This window comes from Micropterus salmoides, unplaced genomic scaffold, assembly GCF_014851395.1.
Source record: "Micropterus salmoides isolate LMB-PRFRI ecotype aquatic unplaced genomic scaffold, ASM1485139v1 Ms_hic_scaffold_1, whole genome shotgun sequence".
Classification (NCBI taxonomy): Eukaryota; Metazoa; Chordata; class Actinopteri; order Centrarchiformes; family Centrarchidae; genus Micropterus; species Micropterus salmoides.
Window position 1 is genome coordinate 29,002,433 of NW_024040040.1, and position 20,520 is coordinate 29,022,952.

Below are 20,520 nucleotides of genomic sequence, written 5' to 3' on the forward strand. Positions count from 1 at the left end.
AGACAAAAGAATCAGTTCATCCAATGTTTAAAGTGCATAAAATAGCCTTACAGCCTGCTTAACATTACTGGAGTTCCACAACTACTGAAGGATTTGAACTGGTTTTCCCCGACCGGACTCCTGTGAGGGAAAGCAGGCTGTGGACCAAACCACTGTCAGGAAGGGAGGGGGGACTCAAAATGTTTCTAAACCTAAAACGCACTTTAATTTCCCTGTTTGCGTTTGTATTGTTTTACTATTTAGACAACTATTCTATGTATATATCATTATATTATTTTATGTTTTTTAAGGGGGGGGGGGCCTCAGATAGGGGGACACCCCTCCGTCCCCCCCGGGATTTCCGCCTATGCTGGGTAGTGATTGTAATTAGCGTTTGACCATATCTACAGCAAAAAAAAAGCTCGAAAACATACTATACTTAATTGCATACCAGTCCATGGAGCACAGCCATGAAAGTGTCAAGACCTCAGTTAGAGCGAGATATGTACTACGCTGTGATTGGCCAGATGCGTATTTGCGGCTTGGTTTAGCAAAGGGTCAATTACTTTCAAAATAGAATATTTATGTCTACTACTCATATATGTGGAACAGAAATTCTAGTGCGCAACTTTTTACCCAGAAAGTTTTGGCAGTGTCTATTAGTCGGCTGAGTCCGGTTAGCCAGGTAAGTCAAGCTTAGTGTAAAATGGTATGCTGACAATTTTCAACTGAAGTTGGGTATGTCTATGGAAACACTTCAGATATGTAGGATTTAATTGTATTGCAACATGCGATGGTATCACCCAAATATGTTGATTAGTGGAATATTCTGGAAGGCGAGTCCTTCTTCCCACAGTTAGCTAGTTCAGTTAGCTTCTCACTGCAGATTCAGACTGTGCTAAAATCACAACTAATGCTATAAGAGTGTTTATTTTTGTGCATATGCGACCATATAAAAAAATTAACTGAATTTAAGCATATCCATTTTAGTCAGTCTGTTGTGCTTACCCTGTATAAATGAGTGCAAGCTGCAGTTCAGGAATTATCAACAGGTCAAAGTCTTTCTTATTGACAATTGCCAGTATTTGATTGCCTTAACTGTGACAGTAAGAATTATGGCCAAAGAGCCACTATTGAATGGTTACGTTATTTAAATTAAATGACAAAAATGTCATTTTCTTGATTTTTTTGGTTCTTCCTGTCAATGTAAATTTTATTTCTATAGCACATTGAAAAACAACAAAAGTTGACCAAAGTGCTGAACAGGGTACCAAAAACATACCAAACCGTGCCCCCCAAACCAAGTACAAACCAAACCAAGAATTTTGTGTACCATTAAAATCCTAACATTTGGTCATATTTTAATATGAAGCCTTGTTTTCTGATCTGCTCCCATTTGCCCTATTCAGTTTTTGTTACTGCATTATACTGTTAATACAAACTCAAAGCATCCTGTACCTGTTTCGAATTAAAAGCCCTCTAGCTTTTCATTGGCCAGAATCTCTTCATTTCAAAAAAAGCTTTTATTGTGAAACATTTGCAGGACCGTGTTGTGGAATATTCAGTGGTTTGCATGGTTTCCATATGATCCTTCAAATGTAGCCATTGTCATCTTATGACACTTTTATGTTACTACAAAATACAGTCTGGCTGGATGCCAAACCCTTGACACCCACTGTGACTGAAACAGGACACTTCAGATGAGTAATCAACAGAGTGTTGAAAATGGCATTAATATTAATGTTGAATTAATTTATTTAAAGCAATAGAGATGTACATTTGACATAATATAGGAGTTTACCCATGTTTTTGAGATCGCCTTTATTTGTTTACGGTGACCATGCCCCTAGCATATTTGAGTTTTATTTCAAGTAATCTATAGCTAAGTATCACATCCACAGATCAGGGTTAGGATAAGTCTAGTGAGTATGAATAAACATCTCATGAAAGCAAACAGAGAGAAGCATCCTTTCAACTTGAGATGGGTGGTGATGTCATGTATCAAACACAGCTGTTAATTTCCCCATCTGCCTTCCCATCTGTTTGGATGTAATGTGCTATCTTCACTGTGAGTCTGCCACTCAACTCACTACATAATGCATCTTGGCAAGTAGAGATCTTTATCCATTGTTTATCATTGTGTTTGTTTGTTTTGGAAACACACGTTTACTAGAATTCTTAAATGTGTTATGGAAGGACAGAAGGATCCAAGCTGAAAAAAATATAGGGACGCTCTTTTTTTGGAGTGGGGAAGTTTGTAGATTAGTGTAGTATATTTGCATGCTAACATTTGCTAATTAGCACTCAACACAAGGTACAGCTGAAGCTCATGGGAAAGTCATACGTTTTGCAGGTATTTGATCATAAACCAAAGTTTGGACAAATCAAAATTTGGACCATACAATGGCACTAACTGAAGAGTCAGGGGATCACCGAGGTCAATTGAAGTCTTCTACAAAATTGCATGACAATCCATCCATCAATAATTGTTTATATATTTCAGTGTGGACCAAAGTAATAGACCTAAAACCAAAGCCAGTTAACTGTGAATAGATTTTGAAATGTTGATGCTATTGAACAGGTAAATCTCAAAAATCTGGAAACTCCAGTGTTGCTTTGCCAGTAGGTACTGTTTGAACGCTGCAGGGCAGTCCAATCATTGTACTATCATCTAGATCTAAAATCTAAAGCCCTCTGATCTCTTAAGCTCAGGGAGAGGCAGGCAAAGAACAGCGCTCAGCCTCTTCAAGGAGCTCGGCAGTGCAGGGAGACCCGATTGCACAACATAGCACATCATAGTCTGAGATTCATGTGTGCTCTCTCACTGTGCCCAAACGGCCTGCCAAAGGTTGTTGTCAACAGCTATGGATCAAATGCACCATAAAACACACAGGCAGACACACTGTTTATAATTGGATTGGATGTGGATTTCCAGATTTTGTATGTTAAATAGTGCTTTGTAATTTGGGATAACTGCTGTTGCTAATGCTGCTGTAAAGAGGGACTGGCAGCTCACCACAGACCCATTAGCTGATGTTGGCAAAGTGAAGAGTGAATTCTGCACCTCTTATGCAGTTTGCTTCATTGAGCCATAAGCATTTAGTTAAAGGGCAGAAGCACTTTTCTGCACCCCCCAAATATTAAAAGACAACTGCCTCCATCTCTCAAACACTGCATGCAACACAAACTCTCTCAGCTGAATAAGTACCACAGATGAGAAATGTGCTGTGTGCCATGAGCTATTTCCTCTAAAAATTGTTTTAAATGATTCATGTTCAAGCTTAAGTCTTATTTTTGCCCATCATTTCCGGCAGTTACTCACATTTCATTCACACCCAAAGTAATTGCTCATATCTGCAGCATCACTACAACAAAATTCAAGGGGTCAAGAAACAGAAGTAGACAGATGACCAGAAGTTGTAAAATAAAGTTGCACATATACATACATACATTATCTATACTGAAAGTGAGCATGTGTAGCATGACTACATTGTTTTAATAAATTTGTGAGAAATAATACCAAATTATGAATTTTAATATTCAGAAAATATTAATCCATAAATATCTTGTTTCGCGGCGCACCACCGGAGTTTTGATTAACCCAGAGTCTCCGGACCTCTGGGTAGCGTTTTAATAATTATACAATTATTCACTAGTGATCAGTTAGTTAATAATTGCTCAATTATCTTAAATAAATCGGTCAGTCTCATATCGAAGGGGTAAATTCTCTTGGCAGGGACTTGGAGTTAGGCAATACACACACACAATTCCTTGATTACAGTGAAGTTTATTAACTAACTAAGGTGATATAAAATGGTTAAATACATCAAAGAAATAAACAATGGCTAAACAATGAGAAGGGGTTCTATTGTGGGGAGCATTTGACTCATACGGGCAGCTAATGAACGCGTTAAAGATAATCTATTAACAACTATGGGACATCACTGACCACAGAATGCAGTGTTTTGGTCTTACTGCGTGTCGCTTCTCCCAGCTGGGTGCTGGTCGGTGGCCTCACACTGGCTGAGATCCGTGCCTTCTCGGTTAGGACAGCTTAAAGCCGTCGGCCAGTCGCTTTCTCTGCCAGGGAATTGCTCCTGAGGTCTGTCTTTTGTTGGCTTACTGAAGAAACTCGCAGTGGGGGCCTTCCCAACCCTTGCTTGGGTCAAAGGTTTGGTCGTCCTTTGTTACTGCTGGCGGGACCACGTGGTTGGGTCCGACCTCAGTGAGATTAGCTCGACGAATCAAGCTTAAAAAGAAAAGAACTTGGTTGTTCTTCAATTAAACTAGTGTAACTTAACGGACTGATAACTTTTAACAAAACAAAACCAAAGAAAATAAAACGCAAGTAAGCTGCTGAAACGACGGAAAGCTGAGGTCGTGGCACTTCGCGTGCGTGGCTTGAAACGAACAAGCCTTTGCTGCGCCGGGTCGAATCTTAGGCCGTTGCCGGGAGAGGGGCACGCTGGGCACGTGCTGAAGCGCAGATGGAGAGCTGGGAACAGCAGAGGACAAGAGAGCGAACAAGAGCGTGTGTCGCTGTTTTGTCTGTTGGGGCGTGGTTCCCAGAGGGAAGTCATTTTTTCCCCTGAGGGAGAGCTTGTCTTTTCTTTAACTTTAATACGTCTTAATAAAAAAAAAAATCTATTTCCCACAATCAAACCTTAATTGTCAACGTTTGTACCATTCTTAGTTTAAGCACTTGATAAAAGGAAAACAATTGTCACTAGTTCAACTTTGAGGCTAGCATTTCAGAATGGCATGTAATATTTTTTGTCCACTTGGGGGAGCTCGGGTTACATGAGGATAGCTCTGATTAATTCTAACACAATCTTCTCAGGAGCTGGGGAATTTAGTTATTTTTAAACTTAAATTTGAGCTGGAAAATTAATCGAGTACAGGATGACAATTTTTATCATCATTTCTAAAGGAAGGGTCAGAAAGTATTGTGAACAAAGCATTAGTTAAAAAAAAAAATCAATAAAGTCAGGTGACCTTGCTGAAAATTAAAACACTGCAAAATTAACTCATTTAGATTCTTTTAAACAACAAATAACAACAACATAGTGACATAACTACTCAAATGGAGTGGAGAGACCTAATCATGTAACTAAAAGATTATTTAATTAAACAAGGTAATGGCAAGTTATGAGGAGACAGTATTCCTTTGTCCACACAAAGGAATGCGGACTGTCCCTGGATGTCCTGGAGTTCCTGTGATGTGAGGTAATTAAACAAAGAGGAAGGTCAGTTGCCATGGTTACATGTGGGGGGGCAGTTTAGGGTTCCCTGCTCTCTCTTACAAAGAGAAGAGTTCAGGGAAAACTAGTCACTGGTGAGTGTTTCTTTTGTCATTTTAACAGTCAGCCACCAAGCGTTATCTGGCAGCGGTATCAGAAGTGGCAAGTTTTACAATTGCCAAGAAACAGCACTTAGGGAGAGAAACCTTTCACCTCTTCCTTGGAGTTGCTTCGGCTGTCTGTAGAGGGTTGATAATCCAAACCCCCTCCTCCTTCTCTCAGGGAGAGAGAAAGAATTTGGAGTAGTCCAAACTTATTTGATATAAAATGCACAAATCCACACTGTTGGTTCACAACAGCACGCCTGGAATGTTGAATGTCCATCACTGCACAAAAACAAAAGTGTTCTTCAAGATAAAGTAAAGGTTGGGCGTCACGTTGGAGACATGAACCTCATAACTGCTTATGAGCTGTGTTGCACCATTCCTTCTTTACTTAGGCTATCCTTCCTCTAAACAGCTCCAGAAAAGAGGCACAGGCAGTTAAGAGACATGAATCAATTGCATAAATACATTTTCTGAATAAACTGTGTGCTCAGAGAGCTGCTCTGACTGACACTAGCATGGTGCTGGAAAGAGAGGCCACTTTAGTGCCACTAAAGTGCCACTCTAGTGTGATCAAGCATTTAGTAAGGTGGCCCAGATGTCCTTCTTCCTAGCTATGTCCTCCAGTTGTTCCCATGCCAGAGAAGGTATGTAATCTCTCTAGCATGGTCCAGGTCTGCCCCAGGGTCACCTTTCAAGTGATGTGCCTAGAAAAAACCCTGGAGTTAGGTCCAGGCATCCAAATCAGTTGCCCTAACAAGCCTGGTTTATTCGCTCCAAACCAGCTGACAGAAACGCACATATTTTATTTATTTTTTCTGTTTTCAAAAATTAGCGTTCAAAAGTACGCTTAAATTTCGCATGACAATTAGATCAAAACATGGCTACTGTAAAAGAAACACAAAGATACAAAAGGAACTTGATAGCTGAAACTACATATCGAAACTATATAAAAGAACACTTTAAAGAGAGGTCACTGCTTCTTAAAACTATCATCAATTAACACTAAGACATAAGCCTCATTCAATCACAATGTACAGGTAATAATACATGACAACCAATTCCAATGAGTCTCTAAGGGATGAAAGGAGCTTTAGCCTGGAATGAGAGGACTGTTAATGTTAACGGCATGCTGGATGTGTAAATGCAAGGGTAAAGCTGGGCCATCAAGTGGATTTCCCTCAGGGATCTAGGTAATAATCCTCTTCTGCAGCCTTATCGCCTGCTCTCACTTAAGCATGAGAGAGGACAAGGAGAGGCCACTGTTGTGCTGCAATGTGTATGTTTGACAAACTGTGTGTGTGTGTGTGTGTGTGTGTGTGTGTGTGTGTGTGTGTTTCTGACATGGTTTGGGGATTCTGGGTATTATTTTGGGGGTTGTTGGTTCTATGTCTTGTTTTTTTAATTTTCTGCCTTATTTATTCTTGTGGTGATTTTATGTTTGGCCTATATCTGTTTCCACCACCAACTGTCATGTCCTAGTTCTTGTCACCTTCTCCATCGTTGCAACACATGACAGTTTAATCAGAGAGCAGTCTAGAAGTTTCTCTTGCTGTTTGACCTATAAGAATGCATGAATGTTTGTAAGTATTGATCTATAAGGTTTGTACAATACAGACTTGCAGAAAGATGTCTGTGAATGTGCGAGAAAATGTGTTTGATTCTGAACGTGTCATGGTTTATCATCACCTTCTGACATTTAGAACATTTACCATGTGGATCTAAGTAAAATTTGTGTTAAACAGGTTGATTTTTCTGTGGCCATGTTAAGGCAAAGCTGTCCATATCTAAAATGGGAGGCGCAAGAGAATGAGTCTTCAGTCTTACAAGAAGATTGAAACTGAGAGAAAACATGAATGTGACAAGTTGTCTGAAATCATTCATACAGGCTCCTTAAGAAGAAATCTTTGTGTGAGGCCCATTGTGTTGCAGATGGCAGAGAAGCAATAAATCAGGCTTTAACAATCCACTTATGATTATAATTTTACATCTCTGTGTTGGGCCTACTGTGTTATATTTCCTCCTCTTCTCTCTCGCCACTGTTCAGGATTTCTTCCTGCTAAGAAGGAGTTTTTCCTTGCCACTGTTGCCAAATGCTTGGTCTTGGTGGGAATTGCAAACGGACAGAAGCAGATTAAGAGAGGAGGGAGGGGGGTATTAGTTTAGTAATAAATATTTTATTTTATAGGTACTTGTGTGGAAAATATCAGCATATGGCTTCAGCTGTGCAGTATGTGATGCAGGGAGGTGGATGCCTTCTGATACCTGGTGGAGAACCTCAGAGGTCACATTAGGCCATGTCTGGGTAACCATCATTGGCATTATTACATGAGGCCAATTGTGAGTGTATTTTCATTGTTCTGGGATAGAATGAAAGAATAGCATTGTTAGTGTGGAACAAGTGATGGTCTCTCTATTATGGTGTAAATGGCCACTTTCACTCCTCTTTCAAACCAGATGCCTTCCCTGTCCAAAATATGTAGATTGTAGTGAACCTACACTTTGTTAAAGGGGCTAAATGTAGTTTTTCAATTATTATTTTTCACTTAATAAATCTATGTCAATGGCTGTAACCTCACTTAGAAATGAAGCACACATGTTTTCTCTGTTGCTTAGAACAGCCACTATTCTGTTTTTAATTTGATGGTGTCGGAATGTAGTTGCATGCTCTGTAGCCTCCAATTTAAGCAACTAAAGCGACTACAACAACTACATCGCAGCTAACAAAATGCAGTTCACCAACACCATAAAACAACTGGCTCCCAGCACAACACAGACTCCAACATAAACTTCACATAAGATTTCAAAATAACAAAGGTTTATGGGCTGAAGCCTGTCAGGCCAAACAGAATCAGATGATGTCCAATGAAAACGCAGTCAACATCAGAAAGGCTGGAGTCACGGAGAGAGTCATGTTAGCTCAACGACTAACACTGAGCAGTTGCTAACGTTATCCGGTACAATATATAATATATAATATTATGGCTTTTTTTTACTTACTACAGCTAACATGATCCACATAACTATCCTGTGTACCACCGGTATTATGTCAAAGTGTTGATTTAGCCTGCAAGAAATTATATTGATCTACCGTTTGCTTCGTAGTGTTCAATTTAGATTTATTGACATTTTACCGATACTCAGGTACACAGATTCTCCACCTCTCAGTCGCTGTAACGTAAATGACCCACATAATATGAAATAGTGCAACATAACGGCACAGGAAAATAACACAGTGGAAGACCCATTCACCACAGTAATGTTACTTCAGTTACTGCAGTCTAACTGTTATAAAGTGCGGCAACAATCTCATTTATAATTTTCACTAACCGTTTCATTATCATCAATACATTTACTGTAGCTGCGTTGACATTGCTGAGCCTCCGGTGAAAGAAGAATAGTAATGTAAGTTACTGAAAAGCAGCAGGCGAGCTAACGCTATCATGTAAAGGGCATGGATTACTTACTAAAAATATTACTGTAACGGTTCAGAGTTTACCTGAGTTTCCAGCACTTTGTGTGAAGCTGTCTCCCTGTCAGTCTATAGCCAGTGTCATGAGTATGTTACAAAACAAATAAGCCCATATCATGGAAAACTGGACTGTGTTTAATAGTGTAACTAACTGTGACTGTGACTCTGTTTTGGATGAAGAAATATTGTAATAAAACACATTTTAAATTGCACACAGACACAGATATGAAACCATATTGTTATAAACACAATAAAAACACAATAAAAACACATTCTGACCAATCACAGCTGCTCCCAGAGCTGTGTGGGAGTACTGACCTAATTAGGGCTGCTATGTAAATAGTGGTTGATGTTTGTATGAGAGAAAAGAAAGTCCCTCATTGTCCTCTAGCTCTGGCAGTCCTTCTTGCTGTACGTTAAATGATAAAGCTAGTCTATATTTATATTTGCTAAAATGTGATGTGAATCTGCACAACGGGACACATTCCCACTTTTGGAGTAGACAGGAAGTTAAAGAGGTCATATTATGCTTTTTTGGCTTAGTTCCTTTCCGTTATTGTGTTATATATATTTTGTTGTGTATGTAATAGGTTTGTAAAGTGACGAAGCCACAAAGGGAGTTTCCATCTCCTACAGAAAACACTGCTCCGGAACTGACGGAAAACAGCTCGATTGTAGTCCAGCCTTTACTTTCATTACCATGTTGTGGCACTTTGTAACACACGTCATAATGTTTACTTAGCGGTTAGGCAGGCACGCCCTCAAAAACACCTGTGGAAAAACACACTGAGCTGCAGCACACAGTGACGAGACGTCCACCTGCTGCCTCCCCTCACGCCCACTCTCCCTACCAAATGTTAGACAGTCAATGAACATAAAGTTGTTACTTTGATGTAGAGACAGTGCTCAGTTGAAACGCTCTGTATGAAAGATCAATGTGTTACAGATTAATAATTAACCACTCTGAAACTCTTGCTCCAGTCTTAGTTGCTAAGCTGGTCCGGGAAATTTAACTGTTGAACCGAGCTGTGTTATCGGCTTATCAGGACCCGTCCTACTCTGATTCTGATTGACTAGTAGGTACTGCGTGAAACTCCCAACTACCCATCTTGTACAAGTGAGATGCATCACTCTATAGGTAAAACAGAGCATTCAACACACAGGGTGAAAAGAGTTGCAATAAAATTATGAACCTGAAAATGAGCAAATGACCACTTTAAAACAAAACAGATTGGAAGCAATTCTTTGTCGCTGAAGCGCATAAGGTCAATAAATATCTAAAATCAACCATAAATATCTATTACAGGATAGACAAACTTTCACACCTGCATTCAATTTTCCTGTCTGAAAAACATGCTCTACATCCCATTTGGTTTTTGAGAGATGGATGGGTGGTTATGTCTGTGACACAACACAGTTGTAAAACTGCTGTATGGGTTTGCAGTAATTAAAAACTAGACACAAGTCTCAAACTTACCGAGGAAGCGGAATGTCCTGCGCACCAGTGGATTCAGGTAACAGCAGTCCCCGGTGGCTACTGTCTTCTCTGACCGGTCAAACTCTTTGGATGTGTACTGGACCAGGAACAGCACAGTCTCTGTTACTGTGATCTGAAAGAAACAAAGGCCAGAGACAAAGAGAAAGAGAGAGGAAATTGAATTCAGATGAGCTTAGTAACAGTTTATTTGTGAGTTGAAGTTGCCATCGTTGGCAGCAACATTTTTTTTTTCACACACTGTCACACAGTCCAGAGCTTGTGTGACTGTTTTCTAAGTGGGCTCCATCTGTACAGAAACAGCTGTGGAATACACAGGAACATATGGGAAAGAGGAAGTCATCTCACGGTACGGTGAGAGAAGGAACAGAGGTGTATGTAGGCTGACATAATTTAATGAAAAATGCGATCTGGTCCATGGTTCCATCTATCCCTGATTTATTGATGTAGAATCATGAAGAGTAGATTAACGCCACATTTGCTGCCAATGGTTCCTAGAATCTTCAAAAGTAGAATGGGAGCCAGAGCGTTCAGCTATCAAGCTCCTCTCCTGTGGAATCAGGTTCCAGTTTGGGTTCAGGAGGCAGACACCATCTCCACATTTAAGAGTAGGCTTAAGACTTTTCTTTTCGATAAAGCTTATAGTTAGGGCTGGCTCAGGTGAGTCCTGAACCATCCCTTAGTTATGCAGCTATACGCCTAAACTGCCACGAGACTTCCCATGATGCACGGAACTTATTGTTATCCCATTAATGCATGTTACTAACTCGACTTCTTCCCTATTTGAAGTTTTGTGCTTTCTGTAGGTGTTTCTGGCTCCTGGGCTGGAGAGTCTGGATCTGTGGTTGCAAGCCACCTACTGCCCCCATGTTCCTGCTCAACACCCACTGCCGCAATTATTATTACTATTAAGATTATTATTAGTCATTGACATTTGTATTATTACTATGGGTGTGACGAGACACCTAGCTCACAAGATGAGAAAGGACGCAATATTTGCTTCATGAGATAAAAATGAGATTACATAAAAATTTTGTGCATTGAACACTTAATTTCCTGCATTCTGGATAATTTCTCTGCACCACTTTATGGTCGAAATGTTTATTTATGTAAAGTGAAACACACTTCAAGTGGCAGGTTACAATTTAAAATCTAAAACTCTAACAGAATATATTGCAGTAAGGCTCGCCTCTCAGGCATTCTGTATTGCTTTCAGATATGTTGACATACGCATGATTCAGTCTGCCCTCCTCTTTTGAGTCTTTTGTTTGAGGAAGTAACATCTCTAAATGTGCGTTTGGCACCTGTTTATCTCAATTATAAACAGGGTTGGGAGGGTTACTTCAAAAATATAATCCGGTACAATTATTAATTGTTCAAAAATGTAATCAGTAATGTAATCCAAGTGCCAGAAAATAAAAGTAATGTAACCTGATTACTTTTGGATTACTTCAATACCAAATACGCAAATAAAGACAAGATGTAGAGAAACATACAACTATATCCCATTCCCATGAAATCAAAATCGATGTTTATGCCTAAATGTTTTTATATGATGCCTTGCACTAGGCCTGTAAGTCATATGGCAGGTTCTGGCCCATCAGTGACAAAGAATGTTGTTTTGTATGTCGTATTGAAGGCATTTTAGAGTTTGTCATTTCCTGGAAAACGATATTAAAACGTTGATGAATCATCCTGCACTGGGGGGCCTGCTTTCATTTAGTGTCCAATGAAAAGCTTTTCTTGTTCAAGTTTACACCTTCACTCAAGCACTGGAGGTTTTCAGGCCAGCGGCGGGGGGGCCCAGCGGGGAATGATTGCGGGGAGCTGCGCTGGGCCAGCGGGCAACGAAACTGTGCTCAGCTGCCTCCAAGTGAACATGACATGAACAGGTCCGAACACAGCCTCATTCGTTGACTCAGCCCCGGGGTGACAAAGCTAAACCGGCAAAAAAACACCTTCGTACTGTATTCCCAGTGGTCAAACTGGCCTCCGTCAGTCTCAGAGTCTTTTCTCCGTCAGTCTCAGAGTCTTTTCTCCGTCAGTCTCAGAGTCTCACGGTCCGGCTGCCGTGTTCATTCACTGGGAGCTGGAATCAGTCCGCACAGAGTCTGCATGAATGGGAGGGGGCATAACCACATTCAACTACTGGCTATACTGGCAATAAATATCTGCGACAAATCCCTCACTAGCTGTGTGTTTTTACAGGAAACACGTAAATAGCAAATAACAATCCACTTTGCGTTTAATGGAAACTTTGTGCTCAAAGTAATCCCTATGTGTAAACCCCATTTTTACAAAATGTACCTGTAATCTGATTAAGTCTTTATTTTCTGTACGGTAACGGAATACAGTTAATTTTTGTATCCTGATTACGTAACGCCGTTAAATGTAATCCGTTACTCCCCAACCCTGATTATAAATTATTTAATTTTAAGTCAGCTTTAAACTCCTGGACTTTAATAGCTCCTGTGTTTCAGCAAATTATATGTTTATGTTCAAAATGTTCTGCCCATTCAGAATCTCTCCCACAAATCTGTGTTCTCTGACATGTCCAGAAAAAAATCGTAATATTATGAGAATTATATCATCATTTAATAAGAATTCATAATCATTATTATGTCTACCTGCCCTATACTCTGGTGTGCATTCGGCTACTGCTATTGGTAATATCTCTTTCAGACACAAACTGAAAACACAGAAATCTCACAAATCCATACATGTTAATTTCAGTGCAACTCAGTCCCTAGCGAATCAATTATTTGATGTTTTATTGCAAAACTCTACCAGATATGTTACCACTCTGTCACAAGCTGGCTGCAACTCAGAGCGTGACAGTGGATTCACTTCATTACTATCATGGCGTACGCCAGTGTCGCATCAGCCGGGCGGAGTTGATTCACTCCACAAGTCACTTTATCAGTTAAACATTTGTTTTTCACTGCCTGGGAAAATTGATGCTTGGTGGGAGAGTGTGTGAAAATGTCAATTGGGTGAGTCTCGCAAGACAGCTTTTAACCTGACAAGAAATCTTGTTATATTTTAATCTTGCAAGATCTCATGGCACAAGATCTCGCCACACCCTTCTATTATTTTTCATCTCTGTGTTAGGCTACTGTGTTATCTTTCCTTCTGCACTCTCTCTCTCTCTCTCTCTTCCCCCTCTTGCTCCACCCAACCGGTCAAGGCAGACGGCTGCCCAGTCTGCTCAATGTTTGTACCTTCTTATTATCTGGACAACTTATCCAGATCCAGATAGCATTTCAATACCAGGTGTAAATGGGGTGTAAAAGATTCCCATGGTGCTCCACCTGGTTCAGCACAAGTCCTCAAAATAAAATGCAGTTAATTATATGCAAAATAATGGAGTACTAATCGGCAATTTATGAACACTTCAGTCCCAAAGAGTTAGTATCTGTAGGAGCCTTTAACATTAACTGATCTCTGCTTTGTATTTGTATGTATTATCAAAATCAGTGCAATGTCAATATGTGACAGCTGCTGTATTTTGCTGCCAACAGGTCAACAGCTAGCCAGCTACATTACACCAGCCAGTTCTCCATCAGACTGCAGCCACCAGTGACTTCAGACATAATAACAACTACCAGTACATTTACTGCAACGCCAGCGGCTTCAAGATCAAAATTGTTCACTATTACCAAGGCCAAAGTCTTGGCAGCCATCCAACCGTGGCACACCAGCTATATGGGAAAACAGTTACTGTAGTTGGGAGTCCTAACCAGCCAACAACCCTTATTGTATTGTATTATGTACCCATAATATTTATCCACATCCAGAACCCCCAAAAGCCCTCATCACATATTCATGTTAGATTAATGAATAGTGGGGTCCTGGTCATACAAAACAATTTTGCATATACATAACAAAAGGAAACAGCTGTAACAGCTTTGAAGTCTAAAAGTACATTTACATTCTAGGCTGTCAAAATGCAAAAATGACATCTCTAGAATTGACACACAGACTGTTGAAATACATGAGAAGTAAAAAAATAATAATAATATAAAAATATATATATACATATGTCCTCTTTAAGCATTCTGATCATGTCTGTGTAATTTGCCTTAAACAAATCACTAGTTGTGCAGTTGACCAGCTCCCTCCAATGCAGTAACTCCCTTTGGACTGGGAAAACAATTGAAAACAATGGTGGTCACAATAATACTAGGGATAATGAAAATAAGAAAGTAATAATATATTAAAATATACATACAAAATATACACAGACTCTCCTGTCTATCCCCTGGTACCTTTACCTATGATTGCTTTTGAGTTAATCTTTTCAGGCCTGCTTCTGTCCAAAAAAGCAACAAGTTCTATTGTCATGACCAGCACAGCACGGATTAGTTACTTGGTAGCCAGGCTCTCCAGGTGCACCTGTGGTACACCAATTTTCCTCATAGGATACTTATGTCTGGGATGAGCAAATTTCTAAAAAACAAATACATCAGCTGAAAAATTCTGTTGATGATAACTCTTTTTAAGGTGAATACATGTGAAAGACGTTTGCCATGTGTTCCATGAGTAATCAGCATGATTTTAATTGTCATCACAATGATACAGGCAATAACCATCTCAAGTGAAATACCAAGCCATCTACAAGGGTCCCATGCACATCTGTAGCAGATTCCCGCTGGGTCCCTGCTGGGTCCTTGGCTGTCATGAGAGAATAACTTAATGTATAACATTTGCCGAATTTACAACAAGGCACACATAATTAAGAATTTGCCGTAGAAAGCATTTCACAAAGTTTATAAAATCACCCCTAACTCATCAACTCATAAAAATGTCTTGGGAGCGGGCTATAATCTATGATTTTTCATGAGACTGTGTGAGCCGTTTTTCATGTGTTTGACCCCAACATGTTTATTGGTTTGTAGTAGAAATTCAAACCTATAAATTCAGCTTCAGGTTCGCAGCCAATTACAGGAAAGTAGCAAGTTGTACAGTAGAGTAGCTAAATACATAAACACAACAGAAATACACACAACAATTAAGTAAAAATAAAAATTAAATAGAGCAGGTGTGCAAAGATTGCCAGGGGAGCGCAACAGGTTAAGTCTAAATTCATTAAAGTTGTAAGTCAGGGATCAATAATATGTATATATGTACCCAGTGATGCTATGTTAAGTCAGAGTTGGTGTGTGTGTGTGTGACTGTTTTATCGTCAAGTGCCTGTTAGCACAAAGGAACGACTGAAACGTTCTATCTTGCAACTGGGTGGGATGAGCCTGTGGCTGGAGGTGCTACTCAGCTGCCACAGTTCTTGGCAGCTGCAGGGGATCGGAGGAGAACTCCAAATTGGAAGTAATTTTGTCCCTCACCCTCTTCTCCACCACTGCCAATCCAGGTCCAGACCAACAACAGAGCTGGCCTTCCTCACCAGCTTGTTGAGCATGTTAGTCTCCCCAGCTAACAACAGTGAGCTGGCTACTACAGACTGGTAGAACATCTACACTTGGGCACTACTGGTTTTTGATTTTCCGACCCGAAAATCTGAGTCACGAGAATCATGCAGATCTATAATTTAAAAAAAGGTAGTAAAGGGGGGTGGTACAGCAGTTGGCCAAGTGAAATGGAAAGGATGTGACATCTTAAGGCTGACAAAACATAAAGTTTTCTTCCTTTCCAAGTATCAGCAAGGATGTTCGTTTGCGTTCAGCTGCCCATTCCACACCTGCGCAGTGTAACACAGTCGCTCTCACGCATTAGTGGTACGTAACGTGTTGGGCAGTAATACTGTAATATTAACTTTCCCAGTAAAAAGTAATGTAACAGATTACTATTTCTAAAACAGTTATAGTATTACAGTTACTAATCCAAGTAATGCTGCGCTACTGAACGCACCTTCCCTGACGTGAATTCACGACTGCACTGCAGGTCAGCGGCACTGGACCTTAATGTTGTTCAAGTCAGCTGTTAGCCAAAAAGCTAAAGGAAGACTGGAGAACAGGGAGAGAGAGGTATTTTCGACAGCTGTAAGTAATGTTATTGTGTCACAGTCTAAGATGTAAAGAATATTGTCGTCTGTTTTTACTGCAAAGCACGTGAAACATATTGTGATTTTGTGCTTTGTTGGCTGCAGTTAGATAACGTTAGTTTGCTGGCTAACGACGACATGTTGCTAACGTTGTCCGGTGAAAAAAAACTATAGTTGTATGGTTATAGTACTTCATCCAGCTAACGCAATCCATAGTACTATCCTGTGTACTACCAATATAATGTAATAGTGTTACGATTAACGTTACAAAGCAAATGTGGAGTGATTTGTTTATACTAGCTAATAGTGATGCAGCCAGCTACTTTGACACGGACCACTACCACTGTTTGCTTCATAACTTTCAATTTAGATTTATTGTCGTTTAACCGATACTCAGGTACACAGCTTCTCCACCGTCTCAGTTGCTGTAACTTAGGTGACCCACATAATATAAAATGATGCAACACAATCTGAAAACAACACCTCTAGTGGCTGCTGAAAACTACAAACCCCTTTAACTCTTTTTTTAAAGTGGATTTAAATGTATTTTTATATTGCCTTATGGTGCGTTTACATTTTGTCTTGATGCCTTTTATGTTGAAATGTGCTACACAAATAAACTTGCCTTGCCTTGTGAAATCATGCAAGAACTCTGAGAGAGAGAGTTAAAGTTGAAGTTGAAGCACTAAAAGTAGATAAGTGAACTACAAATCTAAAGCGTTAATTTCTTTTCACAACATACGTATCTATTTGAAGACAAACTCCTTGAGTATGTTATGGTGAGAAGCTGCAAACCCAAATTTTGAAATGTTCTCCCAGCTCACAGGTGATGTTATGATACTAAATTGTTACATTAAGAGATTAAGATTATAGCGATACTTAATAAACAACAAATAAATATTATTTGAAAACACATGAAATATCCTTTGTAAAAACCTTTTGCAGTTGAGAATCATGTTAAATTGTTGGTTAAAAGTCATAATTATAAAATAGTTCAGTTACTGGCTTCTCATTGCAAACATCATTTAGTTTTACAATACATATGTAGCCATATCATTCAAACTGCATCATATGCATCATCACTGATATGAAATAGGAACACGTATTGATAAACTTATACATCAGTCTAAAGATAAATACATAGTTTTATTGATCCAGATTGATATCTGAAGGAAACTGTGAATTTAGAGTTTGACTTTCAGGTCAAATTGGGAGAACCAGGGCCTGTTTGAAAGGTGAAATATAGTGCACAAAGGCATGATCATATAAGAGCAGTGAAAGAATAGAACCACCATGGTTTGCTTAGGAAGAGATGACATGCTAAATGGCTGTGTCCAAACATAAATGCATTTTCAGTGCCATAACTGGAATCTAATTTCAAGTTGAAACGTGTACGAAGTGTGTGAATGAGTCTGTGGAGCTTGGTGGAGCGCTTTATTTACCAAGCCTTGAAAATAAAGGGTTTGTAGAAACGAATAATGTAATAATTTCCCAATAATGTAATAACTTCCAATAATGAAATAAAAATCTCCTCTTAACTCCATCAAAAATGTAATAAAACCTGATAATGTAATAACTTTCCAATAATGTAATAAAATGTCTTAACCGAAAATGTAATGAATTGTTACATTAACAGGAGGTTCTAACATTTTTGGGTTGACCTTATATTTGCAGAACCTGATAATGTAATAATTTCCCAGTATTGTAATAACTTGGCCAATGTTGTAATAACATACCAACAATAATGTGTTAACATTTAGGGAATGCATTGTTTTTGTAAGCTGGTCATTATTTTCAAATGGACAACACAATAATCATGTCTGAATCATGTCTGAGTACTTTTCATCATTTTTTATTTGTGGATAGCCACAGTGCTGCACTGCCATTGGTCTATGGTAGATGAAAAGAGAGTCAAAGAGCCAAATAAGCCAATAATCTTTTTAGTCCTGCATCGCTGTATGATGCTACATGTCTTATTATACATCCTTAGTTAATCAGAGTGTAGGCAAAACCAAACAAACAACAAAAATACTAAGTACAATAGTTTTACATACTACATGGTGGAAATATTATTTAGTACACATTTATTTACATAAGGATGCAGTGAACACCATAGTTGGCAGGTCCGTAGTTGGTGCTCCGTTCTCTTCACAGACGACAGCAGGTTCACAGTGAGCACATATGACAGACGGTCTGGAGACGCTACGGTGAACGTTACTGTGGTCAACGTTACTGTGGTCAACGTTTTGGTGGTTCAGTGATGGTCTGCAAAGGCATTTCCTTGGAGAGTCACAGACCTTCACGTGCTAGAACCTCGAGGATGTTATCTAACTGTGTTTCCGAGGCCGCAAAGTAGCACCACAGAATGTCCAGGAGCTCACTGATGCCCTGCTCCAGGTCTGGGAGGAAATCCCCCAGGATGCCATCCGCCGTCTCATCACGAGCATACCCAGAAGTTGTCAGGAGTGCATACAGACGTGGGGGTCATGCACACAACTCAGTAACATTATGAGTTGCCATGATGAAAGTCACACAAGTTGGATCTGCCTGTGATCTAATTTTTTTCCTTTGATTTTCGGTGTGATTTGGAATCCAGCCCTCAAACAACCTCAAACTTGGTAACTTTGGTTTCAACTGACTCATCATTGTTCTCAACAACATATACAATATACAGTAAAGATTTTGAACTTTCAACTCTTTTGTTCGTTAAGATCTGATGTGTAATTTAAGTGTTCCCTTAATTATTTTGAGCAGTGTTAGAATATTAGAGCAGGCAGCAGAATGTCATATTACATTGATTGAAACATACATTGAAAACATTCAATACAGATCAATACAGACAATAAAGACAATACTCCAACTTCTAAAGGTATAGTGTGTATAATTTTCTCTTATTGGAGATTTAGTGTGTAATATTCACGAACAAAAAGTACTCCTATTTCCGCCTATTTGAAAATAATGACTTAATTGCATCAACAATGCATTCCCAAAACATTAACACATTATTGATGCAACATTGGCCAAGTCGTTACAATAGTGGGAAATTATTACATTATTGGGTTGGCTTCTGCAAAAATAAGGTTAACCCAATTATCTAATAACCTCCTGTTAATGTAACAATTTATTACATTATTGGTACAGAGATTTTTACTTTATTGGTTAAGACATTTTATTACCTTATTGGAAAGTTATTACATTATCAGGTTTTATTACATTTTTGATGTAGAAGAGGAGATTTTCATTACATTATTGGGGGTTATTACATTATCGGGAATTTATTTTTGTAGTACATGGAGGGAGTTGAAAACCCCCGTACAGTTGTGTCAGCAGGCCATAACAGTGCTCTGCAAGAACAAAGCCACCTTTTTCACAGTGATAGTGTGTTCTTAGTAACTGCCATGACAGAGGCCCACAATTGGACATGATAAACACTACTGAGGCTACTTGTCTCCAGGATGTGCCCCATGCTCCTGTGTCTTTCGAGCCCAGAGTTGTGCTTCCAGCGCTTGGCCGATTTCACTGAAGGATTAATCTTTCATTTACAGGTTTTCCCCGCCGGGATCTGTACAGACAACCTCCTGACCTTGCCTGGTCTGAATGTTTCCACCTGGCTGAACACCCAGAAGCATAAAGTCCTGTCAGGGATTACAGTACAGTGCATTCAAGCATGCGTCCAAGTGTGCTCATGCGCCCGCCAGTGTATGTGGTCACGTTGGGTACTGAAGCTGGGAGCTGAAACCAACAGAGCTGCCACGCACCCAGGTGCTGCCACAGTGATTTATTCAGCTCGACTGGTGAACAGGGCAGACAAGGTAGAGGAGTAGAGGAGAAGTGAAACAAACCAACTTGGACTGAAGTTGCAAATACACAAGGTTTTTCAGCTTTCCTGTGGAATCAGGTCCCACTTTGGGTTCGGGAAGTAGACATCATCTCCACATTTAACAGTAGACTTAAGATAAAGCTTTTATTTAGGGCTGGCTCAGGAGAGCCCTACACCATCCCTTAGTTATGATGCTAACTCGACTTCTTCCCTCTTCTGTAGTTTTGTGCTTTCTCATCTCTCTCCTCTCTCCTGTCACTTTCTGCAGGCGTTCCTGCCTCTGGAGCTCTAGAGTCTGGGTCTGTGGTTGCGAGCCACCTACTGCCCCCATGTACGACACCTGCTGCTAAACACTTGCTGCTACAATTACCATTAGTCCTATTATTATTATCATTACTATTGCTATAAATAT

At 39.6% G+C, this 20,520-nt stretch overlaps 1 protein-coding gene across 3 annotated transcripts in view; it reads right to left on the reverse strand.

Annotated features, from left to right (window-relative positions):
- plppr5b (phospholipid phosphatase related 5b) overlaps nucleotides 1-20,520 on the reverse strand; it is a 160,710-nt gene that overhangs the window by 54,301 nt on the left and 85,889 nt on the right. For all 3 annotated transcript variants that reach the window (XM_038723401.1, XM_038723409.1, XM_038723417.1), the window contains one exon: nucleotides 10,273-10,405. In XM_038723401.1, coding sequence (XP_038579329.1) covers nucleotides 10,273-10,405 — 133 coding nt within the window. The remainder of the gene's footprint in view (nucleotides 1-10,272; nucleotides 10,406-20,520) is intronic.